This window comes from Ambystoma mexicanum, chromosome 11 (genome assembly GCF_040938575.1).
Source record: "Ambystoma mexicanum isolate Mex_15411 chromosome 11, UKY_AmexF1_1, whole genome shotgun sequence".
NCBI classification, from domain to species: Eukaryota; Metazoa; Chordata; class Amphibia; order Caudata; family Ambystomatidae; genus Ambystoma; species Ambystoma mexicanum.
The window spans coordinates 829,661,429-829,680,383 of record NC_090934.1 but is presented as its reverse complement, the minus strand read 5'-3'; the positions used below and the strand labels follow the sequence as shown (position 1 = coordinate 829,680,383).

The window sequence follows — 18,955 nt, the reverse complement described above, 5'->3', positions numbered from 1 at the left end:
CCTTCACTGCAGCATCGTATGGTTAAAACATGCAAATGGACAGCATGCGTTGTGTACAGTGCTACGCAATGGAAAGAGGAGACAGTGCAGTTAGTTTTCTTTTAGGCGACGGAAAACATAAATACATGTGTGGGAGGTCGGTCATCCAGATGGAGAGTATAGTAACATGTCAAAGGACACACTGCTTGTTAGCCAAAATTGAACATGCCCATGCCTAGTACTATATCTCCAAGTTCAGACGGTTTCAGAGTTTAGGCCTCATCAAAACCAGTGTTTTGCCTGCATAATGTGTTTGCTTGCAGGCTTTAGGGTAGACTGCTCCTTCAGTTCAGATGTTAAGTGTTCATGTTAATATGTATTGTTAGGCCAGTTTTGCTAGGAAATCTGGGTGGTCAAACGGTATTCTATGTTGGAAAAGTACACTAATTTGGAGAAGACTGATTGTTCCATTGGACACTTAGTGCTTGAATAGGGTATGTGTGTCTGTTAAGATAACTCTCTCTGTGTTAGTGTATTTTCTTTTTCAAACAGTTGCCTCCATTATGAGGTGCCAATTTTGAATGGATCTTTAATGTCAGCAGTTGGGTCTTTAGCAATCAACTTACAGCACTTTTAAAGGTTTCAGATAGCATGCCGTGTTCTAATGAGAAGTTCTGTCAGTGTGGGGACAATGACAGTGTTTTATGACACTGGCTAGGCATGGTAGACTTTTTGGCAAAGGTGTTTCCATTCTATACATTGATTTTAAGGGCGCTGTTTTAGTGCAGTGACTAAGAGAGAGGCGAAAGTCGCTTTTAGAGGTGGGGCACGTAGTGCTGTTGCTGTGTTGTTGTCATTAACAGGGTTTGGTAGTTTATTTGTGTGTATTTCAAGGAGTAGAATTTATTAGTGAAGTTAGAATGGCAATTCACCAGGTCAGGTAACTCTGGGAAGGGATAATGCAGTTCTACACTTTTTAATAAGATCATACACCCAGAAATAAGAAGAATTCCTGCCTTTGATTATTACGATCGAGATTTAACTGTATAGTTGTGTTTCTTCAGAGGCCAGGCCATGTTTAGGTAGCCTCTGGAATGGATTTGTGAGGCTGATTGACCCACTTAAGGCCATTTTTCTGCCAACTGTCTCTGGGGTCAGACTGTTCCCATGTGCAACACTTGTTGACTGACTTTTGTTATGATTTGGTCTTCTTATTAACAAGAGGGGCCAACTTCACCCTTCACTGTAATGTGTGTCTGTAGTGTTCTCATTCCATGTTCCCATGTGTCCCGCCCCCTCCACCATCAATCTTTTTTTGTGTCGACCTACCACTGTGTTTTCATGGTGAAAGCACCCAATGATGGAAATGCAGGACTTACTGCTGCTTTCCTGATGTACAGTGCGCATGATAAAATAACGTTCTTCTTATTCACAAATAAGTATACAACATCTAGCACTATCCATGTGCTCACTATAAACCTAAGGGGAGAGCTGGGTAGATGGTCAGATGGCGTGTGAGGGGACTTGGTAGTTCGTTTTTGAAGGGGCATCACAATGGTTCCTCCAGAGGAGTTATGTTGTGGGTGCTTAGTTTCTGCCCACATTGATCAATTGGCCTGTAGCAAATTATAGGACAGGAAGAGAGCCCCCTTCATGTTCCCATTTATGGTACAGACTTTGCTGAGTCTGTTGGGGGAAATTCTGCCTCAAATAAATAAGGAAATTCTAGAGATGATGCGTGTATGCCACTGGAACTGAGATGTAAAGACAAGGCCTGAAATGAGTATAGAGATTTGCAAGCAAGAACAATGTTACCAAATGAACTCTCTGAATCACTAAAATGGGTACATTGGTCCATTTCTGCATTAATCCTTCTATACTTCTATACCTATTCGATCCATGTTTTTCTTGACTTTCACTACTAGATTTTAAAATAAACTCATCCCTAGATATTTCACCTCAGCTGCCTGGGAGCAGGATGGTCTGGGCTATTCCAGATCATAAATTGTGTGTTTTATTTCCATGAATTTGGTTGTTTGTTTGTTTATTGAATTTCTAATGCGCACCAGACCCGGAGGTAGCAGGGCGGAGCAAAGGTTATGCAAGGCTTACAAGGTTACATAATGACAAACAGAGTAAATTGACACATGAAATACAAAATAGGTAGGGCTCAGAATATACAAGTAGTAGATTTAAAAAAAATGTTTACATTTTAGTGTACAATAGTATACAATGGTTTACAATATTGGAGCTAAAGTGTGCTAATGTGCAGTAGTTTCAGTTGAGACTAGTCTTCGGTCAGATTGAAGTGGGTGATGACGTTCTTTCTGAAATGTGGGTAGGGTTGATCAGCTCTCAGCTCGTGTGGCAAGGAGTTCCGAAGTTTAGCAGCCTTCACAGGGAAGCTATTGCTACCAATCTTGGAAGATTTGAATCTTGGTACCACCAGGCAGTTTGTATTGACAACTCTGGTAGGCCTGCTGGAGATTCTTCTTGACAATGTGTCAATTAGGTAGCTGGGGGCAGCATTGTGTAATGCTTTGTGTGTCAGGGAGGAGATTTTTAGTTGTATTTTGTTATGAGTGGATAGCCATTTATATTGGCATCTGAATACGGTCATGTGCACTCTTTTGTTAATGCTTAGTGCAGCTCTAAGAGCGTTGTTTTGTAATATTTGTAGTTTTTGTATACTGGCTTTGTTGGCACTGCTGTAGAGAGCATTGCAGTAGTCTAATCTGGAGAGAATTAATGCTCTGGCCAGTATAATGCAGCTGTCGTTGGAGAGGAAGGGCTTACCAGCTCTGATAAACTTGCACGTGTAGGCTGTAGTTGAAGCCAGGGATTTCAGTTGTTTATTGAAAGACATAGTGGTGTCCAGGTAGAAATATAGGTTTTTTACCTCCTTTGAGACTATGGTATTATTGCCATCAATGATGAAAGAAGCGTATTCATGACCTAGTTTCGAGATGTTAGAGGGGCTGCCAAGAATTATCAGCTCTGTTTTGTCATCATTCAGGCATAGGCCGTGTGTGGCCATCCATGCCTGAATGATGAGGTAGATCCTATTCACCAACGCCACGTCCTTGCCATGATCCCCAGAAAGTGGGAGGAGAATCTGTGTATCATCTGCGTAATTAGTACAGGTGATACCCAGAAGGTCCAAATCATCTAACAATGGTTTGATGAATATGTTGTACAGAGTTGGAGACATGCAAGAGCCCTGAGGGACCCCGCACATGATTGGGGTTGGATCAGCCGCTGCTGATGGGGAGAATACTCTGATGGTTCTGTCGCTTAGGAATGATTCTATCCACTTGACAGCATCTGTAGAGAAGTGGGCTGCTGAGTCAAGGTGCCTGCAGAGGACCTTGCGATCCACCAAATCGAATACCGCTGAGAGATCAAGTACTAACAGTAGTGCTGTCTTCCCTTTGTCTCTCAGCTCATTGATTTGTGTTTTCAAATCTATCAATGCAGTTTCCGTCCCATGTAGCGGTCGGAATCCTGATTGTCTGACCCCTAGGAGTTTATGTAGCTCAAGGTATTTTTGAATCTGCGAGTAAGCAACTTTGTCCAAAATAGTAGAATGTTACTGTTGTACCAGTGGGTCTTAAGTTTGCTTCTTCAGAAGTGGAAGAACCCAGGATTGTTTGAAGTTGAGTGGGACGGTGCAAGAGGCAAATGAGGTGTTCATCAGCTTGGAAATGAATGGAGAGAGGTCTCTTGCGGCATCTTTTATGATGTGTGCTGGCCAGACATCTCCTTTACAGTTAGAAGGTTTAAGTGATAGGATCGTTTTTTCAACTTCTAGGATAGAAGTTTTGGTGAAGCAGAATCTGTTATGTTGATCAATGTATTTTTTATTCAGTGGGGGGAGTTAGTTGGCTGTGGTAGGTTCAGAGCATCTTTCTTATTTTTTTATTTTAATTTGTAGGGTGTTTACTTTATTAGTTAGGGCTTGTTGGGTCTCTGAACACCAGGTTTGTTTTTGATACAGATATCGGGTGTGGAGATAGGGGCTCTAGTTCTCTTAGTATTGTAAATAGATCTTTCCAAGGTGAATCAAAGATTTTGGGGATTGACCCCCTACAGTCAGAGCAGAGTACAATAATATCATCCACATTCACAGCCAATTGGATTTCTTCTCCCTCTTGTATATGTGTTTGATCCTCCATCTCCAATCACTGTCAAATGACTCCATGAACATTCCAATGAGTAATGGGAAAAGGGGCAACCTGGCAGATTCCTCATCTAATTCAAAACACTGTGGACACCCCACTGCTTGAACTGAAAACAAAAAACAGGTCTGTACTAAAGGTCCTGAATTCTACCAATGAAGGCCCATGGCAACCCTGATCCAGACATGGCCCCAGAGAAATGTCCAGCCCATCATAACAAGCAGGGAGACTCTCCACTTCCAGCAAAAAAATGTTTAACATTTTTCTCACTTCCTGCTTCATTCCCCCACTTCAGTTCAAGCCACTGGATACAAAATATTTCCCCTGATTGCAATGGTTCTGAATCCCTTAAACAATAAAATGGAACAAAATCTGTTAAAAGGACTTCATGGTGAGGCTTAACATTGAAACATACCTTTACAAAGCCATTAAACACGCAATGAAAAAACTGTGTGAAAGGGTTGGTTATGGTTGCTACGCAAAAGAACAAAACCACACAAATGTTCATGTTATGGAACCATAGCTCTGCCACCGGCATTGTAAAAAAAACCATAACGCAACCACACCATGCAGTGCTCAGGATGCCACAGAAGCCAAAATAAATGACATGCATGTACACACACTTTGTACAAGACAAGAGTAACACAAGTACCTTTTCCAGGTACCAGGAATGACCATGGCCAAGTTCTGGTTGGTTTACGATGGCACCGGCACGGGTATGGTTACCTTAAGGAATAAACAAGTTTACAAGACATGTGCCAAGCTCATATGTGCTTGTTCCAAAGTGTTAAGTATGGTGCTATTGCCACATTGTACAAGAAAACACAGAATAATGTATGTGTTGATCTATTTTATTAAACAAGTTCCTAGTTTATTAAACAAATTCCTGGTTTACTAAAGTTTGCCCATCACTTGCCAAAGACGAATATTCTCGTCCTTTTTGCATAGACTTGCATAATAGCCTGGTAGTTAAGGGGAATAGGTGAACACATACATTATTTCTATGTTTTCTTGTACCATGTGGCAATGGCATCATACTTAATTCTTTGGAACAAGCGCATACGAGCTTGGCACGTGTCTTGTAAACTTGTGTAAGTCTTAGGCAAGGGTTAGCCTAATTGGTACCAGGATCTTCAGCTGTTCCCATCTCCTACTGATGTTAAACCTTGATTAATAACCCAAGCGCGCCCATCACCTGGTTCAGACCCCACTACCCCTGTGTTGATATTATACCTTAAGGAATAATACATGGTGAATGTGTGGGGTTTTGTTGTTTTGCTTTGCAACTGTGACATTCATTTTCCCGACGAGTTTTATTATTGAATAATTATAAATGTATATATTACATGAGTGGGGATACATATACCAACGGGCTGCCAGTATACACAGGGGGAATTGGGACTATGGTTGCAGATATTGGTGACTTATACATAACGTCGTCGTCAATAGTTACTATACCACAGAAGGGCTGCCCACCTGTTCCTGGCTGCTACTTTTTGGGAGAGAGTTAGGCTCCCCTGGGAGCTAGCAACATATGAAGCACCCCTCAGAAAACCTCAGGCATTGCACAGTCAGACGTACGGATTGCAATACAATGCATAAGGATGGCAATTGCAACTCCTACTGCTTATGTCTGCTTTATACCCCTGAATAGAAGGCTACCAGTATTTGTGATGCGCCTCAAAAAAATATGTTTCTTGATTGGAAGGCTTGAAATACTACTGCATCCCAAGTATGCTAAAGTATGATTCCAACGGCCAATAGAGTTCCTACAAGTTTCCCTAAAAATGTGCATTTGCTCGCATTTACCCTGTGTCAGATCCCTATGTCAATATATGCTGTGCTATTTCTATGCAAGAAGATGAACATTTCTTTCGTGTACAGTGGGGTTCATTAGGTTGCCGGTCCGGAAACAACGTTACTGGTAACCTAGCCATTACTGTTGTTTCCAGACAAACTACAAGTTCTTCGAGTGGGTGCCTTTTCGCCGGCCAGGTCTGATGTGGCGGGCGGAAAGGCACCCGCTTGCAGACCTTGACGGATGCACCGGCACCATTCATGAATGGTGCCGGTGCATCCGTCCTCCCCATTCCCATTGAGTCCAGTGGGACTCGAATGGGAATGGGGAATCATATTTTCCGGCGCCCGGCAATGGGCAATTACTGGGGCTGCCGGGGCCGTAATGCCCCGGCAGCCGTGCCATTTTTACCAGCATGGTTACCACCAGACTCATAATGAGGCCCAGTGTCCGGCTAAGTAGAATTTAAAATCCTTTTTTTGTGAAATCAGACAATTGTTCCTTAGGAGGCCTATGGTGCACTTGGTCATTTTCCTTCCCGGTGAATTTGTTATGGTTGATGCTATTCAAGTTATTTCAATTACATTGTTTTCTGCGTTTGCTGTCCTTGTTCCTACTGGTGGCATCACGAATGTTGTCTGCTTTTTACAGTTTGTCTTTTGTCTCTTTTTCAGTTTACTCCCGATCAGATAGCGGGAAAAGATGTGCGATTACTACGAATTAAAAAGGTAAAAGTCTGAATTTGATTTGCTACAGATTTGCCTTTTCTATTTCCGTATACTTTTTTTCTGTGACATTGATTATGCAGCTTATTGTGTGAATTCAGATTTTCGTCGAACACTTTCAGCCACATTGACCCTCTTGTGCACAGTACGAATTACAGCTCTTTTGCAGCAAAGGACACAAGTGGACAAAACAAGGTTTACACCAAGATGCGGGAGCTCAACGCCGCAGACGTTCGGCGAACCATTAGTGAGGTGGCATTTCCAGCAAGGACACCACCAGGGGCTCTGGGCACAATGCAACCAGACATATTTTTCAGGAATGTAAACAAAAATACAAAGGACTATAACCATGATATTGGGAGTAGTGTGGGTACCGAACGTATGAGAGTTAGGGATATGATGGGAAAATGAGACTCTTGCGGAAAACAGGAGGGCAAATAATGGAGCGGCATGCAAAAACCTCATTCTGCGGAAACTATTGTAAACTTCAGGAGGGGATTTGCCACTGTGGCCAATGAGCAGGACACAGAGGGGTAGAACGCGAAATAGTCAGGAGGGAATTCAACTCAATGGCCAGAGATGGGTTGGGCACTATGACCCAGCGGTGAGAGCAACGGCTAAATGCAACCTAACAATAATATGAGGTTTGTATATATTTCCTCATATTGATCTTCAAGAATCTAAGTTTTAATAGCTCCTACCATTATCTCATTTAGTAGTACTCACTTTATCTATTATGGAACAATGTAGAGCTGAGGCAGCCATGCCAAGATTTGAACTTGCGAAGCAGAGTTTGGCCATGGGTCAGAGGTGAGTCTTTATTTCACAAACTATCCTCCCAGTGAAAGTAGAATGGTCCGCAAGAGGCTAGGGCACTATGACCATGAGTGGCCTTTCTTATTATAGGCAGGTTATGGCTTCCGGTGGAAAACAGAGTGAATTATGTCCAATATTTCACCAAAACCAGCTCTGGTGCTAAATACTTGCTGGACGCTCCATGGATTCTTTCTCTGTCACTCATCCAGGATTCCGTAAGGTTAGAACTGGCGTTTGAACCTCTTCACTCCAGGTGAGCAGTACTTGGAGTTCTCTGCCTGGAATGTTACGAAACACCAGAACACAATCCCACTTAGGAATCGTCCAAAAAACCTACCCTTTTAATGCTTAATTTGGCCTTGGCCCCACTCTATCCCATGGTGCTGCTCTTCATTTGGATTTTCTAATTCCTCTTCATCCCTTTTTTTAGTCTCCCTGTCCCTCCTACCTGCTCTCCTACATCCATAAGGCCTACTTCTGAGGTGCATGAGTGCTCTGCAAACTGGCTATGCATACATACAAACATATATTCAGAAATAGACAGATAATCAGGGTCAAGAAAAACAAGCTCGTCTCTTTCATAGTCCTCGCATGCACTTGCGCGATCTGAATGACACCTGGCCTAGTAAGATCGTTGTCTGTCTTCCTATTGGTCCCCCTCCCTTGCCTAGTCGCGCCTTGAAACACTTGTGTATAGGCTCGTTATAAATGCCATATCATATCATTTTATTATCCCATGTACTGCACTCTCCCCTACCCCTCCACCCCCACACTTTTTCTCTTTCCCCCTTCCCTTGCACCTGCGCAATCTGAATGACACCTGGCCTAGTAAGATTGTTTTCTGTCTTCCCTCTGTTGCCCCTGTGTGCCTAGTCGTGCCTTGAAACACTTGTGTATAGGCGCGTTATGAATGCCATATCATATCATATCATCATGGGTCGGTTGCGTAAAGCCATCTTCTCCTTCTTCCTGGAATGTAGATAGGACAGTATCATGCTGGCGCTCTGCGTCGTAGCTCCTGTTGAAAGAGTAGGATGTGAAGAGGTGTGGATCAAGCCAGTTTTCTTTCATTCATATCAACACCAGCATCTTCAGGAAAGAGGTGTAACCAAAACTAAAAAAAATACATCTTGTATTAATACGATTGGCGACCTCTAGCGTCCTTCTTGCTAGAAGAAAATTCTTAAAACGTCAACAATAGTGCTGATTTCAGCGATTGAAAATATGGACAGAACATTTCCAGGTCCTTAGAGGTCAAGATCAGGGTGTGTTTAAAGTCTCAGTGGTGCTGGATACAGAAGAGGCGTAGGTGAGAACGGAGGACGCATGGTGGATAAACCCTAGATTTGTGTTATCGACTCTCCTACACGTCATATATTGTCCATTCAAACTCCACTGGTGTTGCCGGGCACCAATGGGTTAACTTGTTTAGCCCCCGCCGTTGGAGAGGCGGAGTTTATAACTGGCAGTTGGGGAACGAAGGGAGATGACGTGTTGAGAAATCCCTCCGTGTGCGTGTCCTCCTTTCAGGCCTTGTAAGAGGCAACACTGGCGACGAAGGCTGTCCATGCGCACAACGGAGTCCTCCTTGGCAATCCGCCTTATCCTCTCTCGGATGTCCGCTGAGTCTCCTCCTACTCCTCCTCCTCCAGTACGAGTAACGGCAATCCGCCGCGAGCGTGTGGGCGTTTTTTGTTTACACGCCGAACTCCTCTCCTCCTCCATCGTCACGTCTGGGACGGCGTGCCAGACAGCTGTGCGAGCACTGGGAAGTGCGCATTTGGTCCTGGCAGTCTGCCAGGTCCGCTCCAGCGACGCGTGCCAGTAATTCCAACCCACACCCTCCGGCTGTGCCTCCGGCCTCCTTTCTCCTAAGGCCCCATCCTTGTCACCGGTCTCTCAAGTGAGTGCAAGTCCACGCTCACCTGCATGTTAGGCCTACACCAGCGTACGCCATCATCTGCGGCGCGGTCGCCACTCCGGCCCAGAGAATTTGAGGCAGCATTTGGACTGACTGTATGCCCGCGGGCTCCCACCGCCCAGCAACATGAGCCACCCTGTGTCCAATCCTGGATCCCCCCAACTGGCCCGCGAGACGAAACCAATACAGCTGCGGTTACCCCCGCCATTCACCATGGCGCCACAAGCCACCAAGGGGCCGAGATGGACTGACTCGATGGAAGATTTTCAGCACTACGTGCAGGGGTCTGATGATGGTGACTCCCCCAATATCAGGGACATCTTCCTCAATCTGGTGGGGGGGGGAGATAAAGACAGTTGTGAAAACGATCCCCGCAGCTCAACAAACCACATTCACAAACCTGATTGGGGCTCTAGACAAACTCCTCATCATCGAAGTCAACCGCGACTACGAGCGGTATCTATTTAACAAATGCACTCAATTGCCACAAGAGACAGTCGATGAATTCATAACCCGCTTGAGAGTGAAGGGAGCAAACTGCTACTTCGACGCATTTTCTCTAGAAGAAGCGATAAGGCTGAGGGTCATAGAAGGGTGCCTGTCCCCCGCACTCAAGAAACAGCTACTGAAAAAACCCCTCACCATCCCAGAAGTCAGCGAGCTTGCTCGCTTACATGAGAGGATTAATGCCCAAGCCTCATCCATGAGCAACACAGGCAACCCCAAACAAGACACCAATGAACTCGTCGCAGCCATTCAGCCCCCTGGTCAAGGCGACAGAGGGTCGCAACCATACAGAGCACAAGCTACGCAGGTTCCACGCCAACAGAGACAATGCTACCGCTGTGGGATGTCTTTCCCACACTCCGGGTCATGCCCAGCTCTATACCAACGATGCACAAACTGCGGAAGAGAGGGACATTTTCACTCTGTATGTAGAGAAGGCATACCATTTCCTCCAATGCGCCCCCATGTGCCCGCCAGGACGCCCCTCTGCTCGTCGTCCCCACAATACAAACAACCCAGATACTACCAGCAAGGACAAGGACAGAGGCGATACGTCAGAGCCATTGACGAGTACCAAGCACAAGGGTACCCACCACAGCTAGACCAGGCAGACCAAACCAGACATTTCACGGATGAGTATGACTACCCACCAGCAGAATATAGGCCTGAAACATTCTACCACGACAAGCCGGAAGCAGCATACAACACGCCATATGATCAATTCGACCAGGACGAATACGTCAATCTTATACTTGACAATGAAGAGGCCAGAGAAGCCCCCAAAATCCCGATCATAATGGGGAACTGCCAATTCCAATTCATGGTCGACTCAGGCGCTACTGTTAATATCATGGGCAAACAGGACTACGCTAAAATACCAAACCCGCCGACGCTCGAACCATCACACTCGAGAATCTTTCAATGGGGAGCTGCCATCCCCCTTCAGACAGTGGGGCATTTCACACAATGGCTCATTTTGAATGGTCGGCAAGTGGACACAACCATTCACATCATCCGCTCACTTGCCAGAAGCCGATGTCTACTCAGCTATCATACGGCATCCCGCTTGGGACTGATTGAGATACACGTGAAGGCGGGAGACACTATTACCGCAACCTCGAACAGACTGAATCTGAGAGACTCTGTCGGCACTATAGCATGCTACCTATCCCAGAACCTCATCACACAAGGTGACATCACAAGAACATTCCCCAACCTATGCACAGGGCTGGGTAAACTCAAGGCCCCTCCCATCAGACTCCACATCGACCCCTCGGTGAGACTGGTGCCAAAACACCCCAGAAGAGTTGGTTTTCACATGCAAGCGGCAGTGTCAGAAGCCCTCCAACAACTGCTTTCCGATGGTATCATCAAACCGGCAACGGGGCCAACGCATGGGTATCCCCTCTTGTGGTCGTGCCAATGGAACGAGGCAAGATCCGGTTGTGTGTGGACATGAGGGTAGCGAACACCGACATCCAACGGGAGAGGCATCCCGGCCCGTGCATTGAGGACATGATTGTGCAACTTAACAATGCCTGGATGTTCTCCAAGCTCGACCTAATGCAAGGCTACCACCAGCTGGAGTTGCATCCTGACTCCAGGCCCATCACAAGGTTTGCGATACACGACGGACTCTTCAGATACCGGAGACTGAATTTTGGCATCTCGTCCGCCGCAGAGATTTTCCAGGAAGCCATACGCCAGGTCATCAGGCCCATTAGAGGCACGCTGAACTACAGCGACGACATCCTCGTTTTTGGGTCTTCAAAAGAGTCCCACGACAAAGCACTACACGCCACTTGTGCAGCGCTTCAGGAGGCGGGCCTCACACTCAACATCACCAAATGCCGATTCAGCAAGACAAAACTAAAATTCTTTGGACACATCTTCTCCAGTGAAGGAATGATGCCGGATCCCGACAAGGTCGACACAATCACCAACCTCGGCGAACCACAGCAGGTTGCGGATGTTCGCTCCTTCCTCGGCATGGCGGGATACTGTGCGAGGTACATACCCCACTACGCCTCTCTCACTGACCCGTTGAGGAAGCTACTGCAAAAAGACTCAACCTTTGAGTGGACCCCTGCATGCCGCCAGGCCTTCACCAGCATCAAACATGCCCTAACAGAAGCCCACCGCCTTGCCTACTTCAATCCCTCATGGCACACGGAAGTGGTTGTTGATGCGAGCCTGGTTGGCCTTGGCGCCATTTTAGCCCAAACCAGCGGTGATGACATCAACCCCAGACACGTGGTTGCTTATGCAAGCAGGGCATTGTCAACCCCGGAACTGGCCTATTCCTAGGCAGAGAAGGAGAGTTTGGCAGCGGTCTGGGCATGTGAGCATTTTCACAACTTCCTCATTGGGAAACGGTTCACGTTGATCACTGACCACCAGGCGTTGTTGTCGTTGTTCGGGAACCCGCACACCAAGATGCCCCCGAGGATTGAGCGGTGGAGCATCCGTCTACAGGAATACGACTATGACATTATACATCGTCCCGGGGGTGACCTCAACCCCGCTGACTATCTGTCGCGACATCCAGTCGGATCTCCATTGACCCGGAAAGGCGATGTTGCCTGTGTGCAGTACGTAGCATCTAACTCGCTACCTCCGGCCCTAACCCTTGAGATGGTCGCCACCGCATCAGCTGCTGACCCTACGACAGCCCTTGCTATGAGCCTCACGTTGACCAACAAGTGGAAAGACCATCACAGAGCAATGCTGGCACACCCGGGAGTGAGGGGCAGGAGATCGAAAGACTGGCTAGGGTGCACAAGGAACTGGCTTTTAAGGACAACATTCTTCTCAGAGGGTGCAGGATTATCATCCCTGCCACACTAAGGAGCGAGGTTGTCCGAACGGCCCATGAGGGACACAGAGGGGCCGAAAACACCAAAAAACAGCTGAGGTGCCAAGTCTGGTTCCCTTTCTTAGATGCAGCAGTAGAGGAATGGGTGAAGAACTGCCATGCCTGCCAGTGCACAGCCCCAGCTGAAAACCCACCACCACTCCAGCACACTCAGAGACCCAATCGCCCGTGGGAGCGAGTAGCCATGGACTTTTATGGGCCCACGGAAGCGGGTGATTATCTCCTGCTGCTAATAGACGAACATTCCAGATTCCCGATTGTCAAACTGGTTACCACCACAGCGTTCCCCCAAGTAGCAGCGGCACTGGAGGAAGTATTCAGCGAGTGGGGAATCCCCAAAACAGTCAAGTCTGACAATGGACCACCGTTCTGTGGCCACGACTTCGGGGCACTGGCGAAGCATCTGGGTTTCACACACAAGAAGATAACCCCCGCCACCCGCAAGCGAACGGAATGGCAGAACGCTTTATGGCGTCAATTTAAAAGACAATACAGAGGGCCAGGGTCGAAGCAGTCAATCCCCACCAGGCACTGTGTCGACTCCTACGAGACTATAGAAACACACCCCATGAAGCCACGAACAAGACACCTGCCGAGCTCATGCTCCGCTACGAAGTGCGAACCCGCATACCACGCAACCCGTCAAGCGATGAACCGCCGGACATGGACATACTCCAAAGGGATGCAGAAGCCAAAGACAGAGCGAGACAAGACACCGACACTCGCTGCCACGCGGTGACAAAAGATTTCCACATTGGAGATGAAGTTCTCTTCCAACAGCCAACGCCCAGAAAGACAGATCCGCGGTTTGCCCCAAGTCCCATGAGGGTAACTGCAGTACAATGGTGACAGCCGAAGATCAAAACAGAGCTGTCACCAGGAACTGTCAGCAATTCAGACACTATGTCAGACGAGAGGGAACGGAGCTACCTCAGAGACCGTGTTCCCCAGAACCGCGAGAGCCGCGAGACGACCTGTGGACCCCTCCGGTAAGAAATCCTGGAGGGACAAGCCAGGAAGCAGGAACTCAGGGAACGTCAGGGCCAGTTGCCCAAGACGAGAGACCTCGGCGAACCATCAAGAGACCTATGAGGCTTGTTGAAGAATGTTGAGTTGATGTTTGGACATATTGTTCGGGGGTGGTGTTGCTGGGCACCAATGGGTTAACTTGTTTAGCCCCGCTGTTGGAGAGGTGGAGTTTATAACGGGGAGTTGGGGAACGAAGGGAGTTCTGGGTAAGGCGCAAGAAGCGCCAGTTACTATTGGTGAAAGTGAAATAAAGACGTGTTGAGAAATCCCTCTGTGTGCGCGTCCTCCTTTCAGGCCTTGTAAGAGGCAACAACTACGTCCCCCCTTTACCCATTCCTGCCCCATGTACTCGTATGTTGACATCTTGCGTTCACATAAATGTGTGTATGTGGTTATGAACGCAATTAGTAACGGGTAAGGAAAGCAGGGCGGGAAAAAGGCAAAGCGTCATTACCACTGCAAGGATAACAATAGCAGGGGGCTAGAATGAAGAAGAACACGAGACAGAAAGAGGTGCTGGCAACCAGTCACCCGAGAAGCCGCCCTCTCCTGTTTACAATGCAGGCACACGTGGGCTGCTTGTCACATGCTAAATTTCTGTGTCTTTAGGCGTGGGGTTTAGAAGAGGGGGTGCCGATCCCTAAGTGCACTGGGTTCTCTGTGGTACGGCTCAGATTGGGACAGCAACATTACCCTCCTGCTTGCCCTGACTTCGCAACGCCATCGGGTGGCATGTTGCTGCCCCACTGCTCCTTCGGCTCTCTGTTCTCGTTGCATCAATCTCGCAGACCTTTGAAAAAGCGCTGCATGCACACACATGCCGCAACAGAACAAGCCATGGCGAGAAGTGTCCGCCTCTCGAATGTGGAGAGAACCAAGGCTAAGCATCACACCTCCGTCTCATGACGTTTAGCCTGTGCGTTTGACCTTTCTTTGACCCCGCACGGTTTATTCAGGCCATCGCGTGCAAACCCGACCATGGGCCTTTTTCATTCATTTCCCTTCAGAATCAAAACACAAGGCAAGATGTGGGCATGTCAAGTCTCATGGATGACGATGCCTTGTTTTAGCGTCCTTCACTTCCGGCAGGGCCTCGGAATATCGGGCTCTCGTGCTGGCAGTGAGTAGAGGTGACTTTCTACCACATTGAAGAGACCTCCACGGCGAAACGTCTCCTCCGCGTCACGGCACGGAAATCTCATGCTGTGACTGTAGGCGGTTAATCAGTGCAACGTATCTAGAGTGCACACATTGCATTACGACGACACAAAGCCATTGCCTTGCCCTTGTTCATGCCACCTGCTGCTTCCGCTCCTTCCCCACAACACCGCCTCCTTACCTCCCCTGGCATGGCTGCGCCAGGTGCAGTGCTTCAGGAGAATGGAAGGCCCATGATTGGGAATCCCGCGCTATTATGCACAGCAGGAGTCCGCCCTGATAAAATCAATATTGCAAGCGGCGTATCTCATTTGCAAGCAAGGCTTTCAACAACAATGCGAACTATCAGAGTCCATACTACACGTTCACCCTCACAGAAAGTGTGTCATGCACACGCCAGTTACACATTTATATCAATAGCGTGGGACTATATGAGATGCACTAATTCACTGTAATTAGATTATGCAAGGTTCAAATACAAATATAATTCCAAATGTTAGTAACAGTTGGGTAATTCTTCGACGAAATAGGGTGCTTCTACAATGAAGTTAGGTGTGCATTCTCCTGTCTGTCCTTTGATGTGGGGGCTGACGTAGGACACCGCATGTGCCCCAACGATGTGTTTCAAAAACGTTTAACCTAGAAATAATCTTTCTTTTCCATGGATTGGTTGGAACAGGAGGTTGGCATGAACTTTGTGGAAGTATGTCTCTGAGCTCCCAGCCTTCCAAAATGTGGGTTTCAACTGCCCCATGAGCATACCTGTTCTTATGGCTGCTCTGCTTTTTAAGATAGTGCATAGAGTCTTTCTCTTTGAAATGCGGAAGGTTTTGACATAGCAACACGTAACTAGGGCAGCCATTTTAAAGGTTCATTCCGTGTTTTGCTCTAGAAGGAAACGTCAGCATGGCTGTATCCGCATATTTGGAACTAATGTACAGTGAATGCGTCTTCGTTTAGAAAGTAACTAAATTTAAGTAGTCCCCTAGCACATGCGCAGTAGCACTTCATGTGGTGAGAGGTGGGCAGTCTGATTTCCCCAAGCATCAGGCCAGTTAGGAAGATTGTGCCTGGTTTTGCTGCATCACCTAATACTTTACTGACGCAATCAGGTAAAATGTTGTTAGAGATAGGGGAGGGATTCATGTTGAAATTGAGATGCAGTGAAGAGCCATGGCACACAGTAACCCACAGACCAGTACATGGGGTGTCGATTCACTAATGTACTGTAAGGGATGCTCCATCCCTGCAGGTTACAGAGAGAGACCGAAATGGCCAAGAAATAGCCTTACCATTCGTTGAAGCATTGGACAGGCTGTCACCCGGGTCAATCCCAGTCCTATCAGAATGGGGCCTCAGCTGGAGTACATGTTGAGGAATGGAGAAGACTCCCTTTTCAACCTAAGGGAAATAGTGACGTTTGTGGAAGCTTATCCTTGAGGACCCTACTGTCATTTAAATCAGGCAACATGTTGCCAATGTTACTGGCATTATCCAGATGCCATGAAGTGCCAGGGTCAATACTAACAATCTCATATAACTTCGTTAAGTCACCAGGGAAACTGGAGCAACGTTCGTCATACTCCTGGCATGCATCATGACTCAGAATCTCACACCTAGAAGGGAATACAGGGGCAAAAGAACGATTATGTATATCTTCAAGAAAACAAAGCCAAGCTTCATGTTTCACAGGAAATAAGATGGAGACAAGTATTCCAGGAATACAGAGAAGAGAAAACAAGAATTGTTGGCCAGAGAACATTTATTTAAAAAGTCAAACCATCAAAATAGAACTGGAAATGTAAGTTATATGGCTGAACAAAGAAAAGCCTGTGATTTTGAAACCCTGTACCACGGCCTTTTCTTTATTCAGCCATATGAATTACATTTCCATTTGTGTTTTGCTGGTTGGACTTTTTAGATAAATGCTTACATCACTAGCACTTTATCAGAACGAGTGCCCAGATCTTTTTTTTTAAGGTCGTGTTAGCTCGCTTTATGTTAGAGCCTTGCTGAAAACGTAGATTGCAGTGTATATATACATATATATAAAACGGGGAGACGCAAGGTGCCCGCACCACGGTCTGGAACCACTAAATTGCCACAATGCACACAAACACAATGGACATTTTTAAAACTAGATAGTTTATTTGAACAGTGCCAATTAGCAGGAGGCCACTTAGGCAACGCTTTTCACACCATCCCGGTGCTTTTTCACAGCAAATATATATAAGTATATATATATATATATATATGTGTATGTATGTATGTATATATGTATATGTATATATATATATTTATATATATATGTATATATATATTTCACAACTTACGGTGGGTTTTTAAAGGTTAGAATATATATATATAATAGGGCAGCGATTGCTGCCCTAAAGTTAAGGTGAGTCAGACTCCCATAGGAACCTCTTAAAATTCTATTGTTAATAACTTTTGATTCGAGTAATGGATTTAGCCAACATTTCAAAAGTGATTAAGAACTCATGCTCCACCCACCACCCGACTGCAAAGTTTTGTCAAGATTAGTTAAACAATAAAAAAGTTATTAAGGAGAGAAAACATTTTGTTTTTCCAAAGTTGCCGCCTACTTCCCTTTCATTTTCCCGTAGACAAGCAACGTATATTTGTGCCAAAGCGCACAGCCCACACCGCTGGATGGATTTGGACCAGGCCCAAAACAACTTGGCCACAAAGAGTTTAAATGCATGCTGTTTGTGGTTTGGGCTTATTCCATACACTTGTTATTTAAATATTTGATGGTGCATAATTGCAACCCATCACTCAAAGACGTTCATCAATACCACACTGATTTTTACATGTTTTGACAGTGGTATTGTTCTGTATAAAAGATTGCAGGCTTTGAGAACTCACAATGTTTTTAGTCAATGCCCAGTGAGATTAAATGATTTGCAGAGGATCACACACTTTGGTTAAACGGCGTGCTACAATAATAATAATAATAATTTGGCATTTATATAGCGCAACGAACCCTCAGGTATCTGAGCGCTGCTTATTATTACCCACGGTGTGTGGTGCTCATGTATTGACCTCAGAAAGATGAAGGGCTGAGTTTGGCCCTGCCTGGATTCGAATCCGCGTTAGCAGGCTCTGCATGGATGTCAAAGCCAGCGCGCTACTCGCTGTGCCACTTGACCGGGGTCATAAAACAAGCCCCTTGTTTTATGACCAGTCTCTTGGTGACTGTTCTGATTCATTCATCTCACGATGCAACTAACCACATTTAGGCAGCATGGAAAAGAATGACCAGCTGCAAGATAACATATGCCCAGGTACTTTTGCCCCATAGCAAAAAGCAAAAGCTGGCACCCATGAACATATGCACAGTAAGCGAACATATATTTGAAAGTGAAACATACAAATGTAGTTCAATTGACCTTTTCTTTAGAAGAAAGTGCGCAAGACAACATAGCATGGGACTTTAAAAGAAAGTACTGAACACCAGAAAAATAACACGAGAGAGGACATCTTCAAATATGCAAGCAAAGTATAAAAGGTGCTCACATCTTAAACCCAGCAATCTGTCATGAAATATTCCATGGAAAACAAAATCCCAATAAGAAACAAAGGCGTGTGATCTTGTGGGTACGCGTCTGCGCTGGTAACATGACAACCTGAGTGAAATCCTGGTAGCCAAATACTTGAGCAAGCTTGCCGACCTAAAAAAAAAACAAGGGCTTGCATCCTCCCTCGGAAAAAAAGTTATGCTGTCCACCCACATATGTCCTTCACTGGTTCCCTGAAAAGCAACCACAACTGGGGTAAATAACTGCACCAGCAACCAGGATTGCAAACATTTGCCACATTGTGGGCAAATACTCATGACTTACTTGCCCTCTCATCATTTCCCCTCATCACCCATATGTCTGTCTTCCAAAAATTTAGAATTGTGGCATTATTCCCCCCATCTTGACTGTGACACTACAAATACCAGAA

General features: G+C 46.1%; 1 protein-coding gene across 2 annotated transcripts in view; it reads left to right on the top strand.

The window, feature by feature from the left end:
* Positions 1-18,955, top strand: part of USH1C (USH1 protein network component harmonin) — an 844,250-nt gene that overhangs the window by 751,788 nt on the left and 73,507 nt on the right. For both annotated transcript variants that reach the window (XM_069623780.1, XM_069623779.1), the window contains one exon: positions 6,630-6,683. In XM_069623780.1, the coding sequence (XP_069479881.1) occupies positions 6,630-6,683 (54 nt within the window). The remainder of the gene's footprint in view (positions 1-6,629; positions 6,684-18,955) is intronic.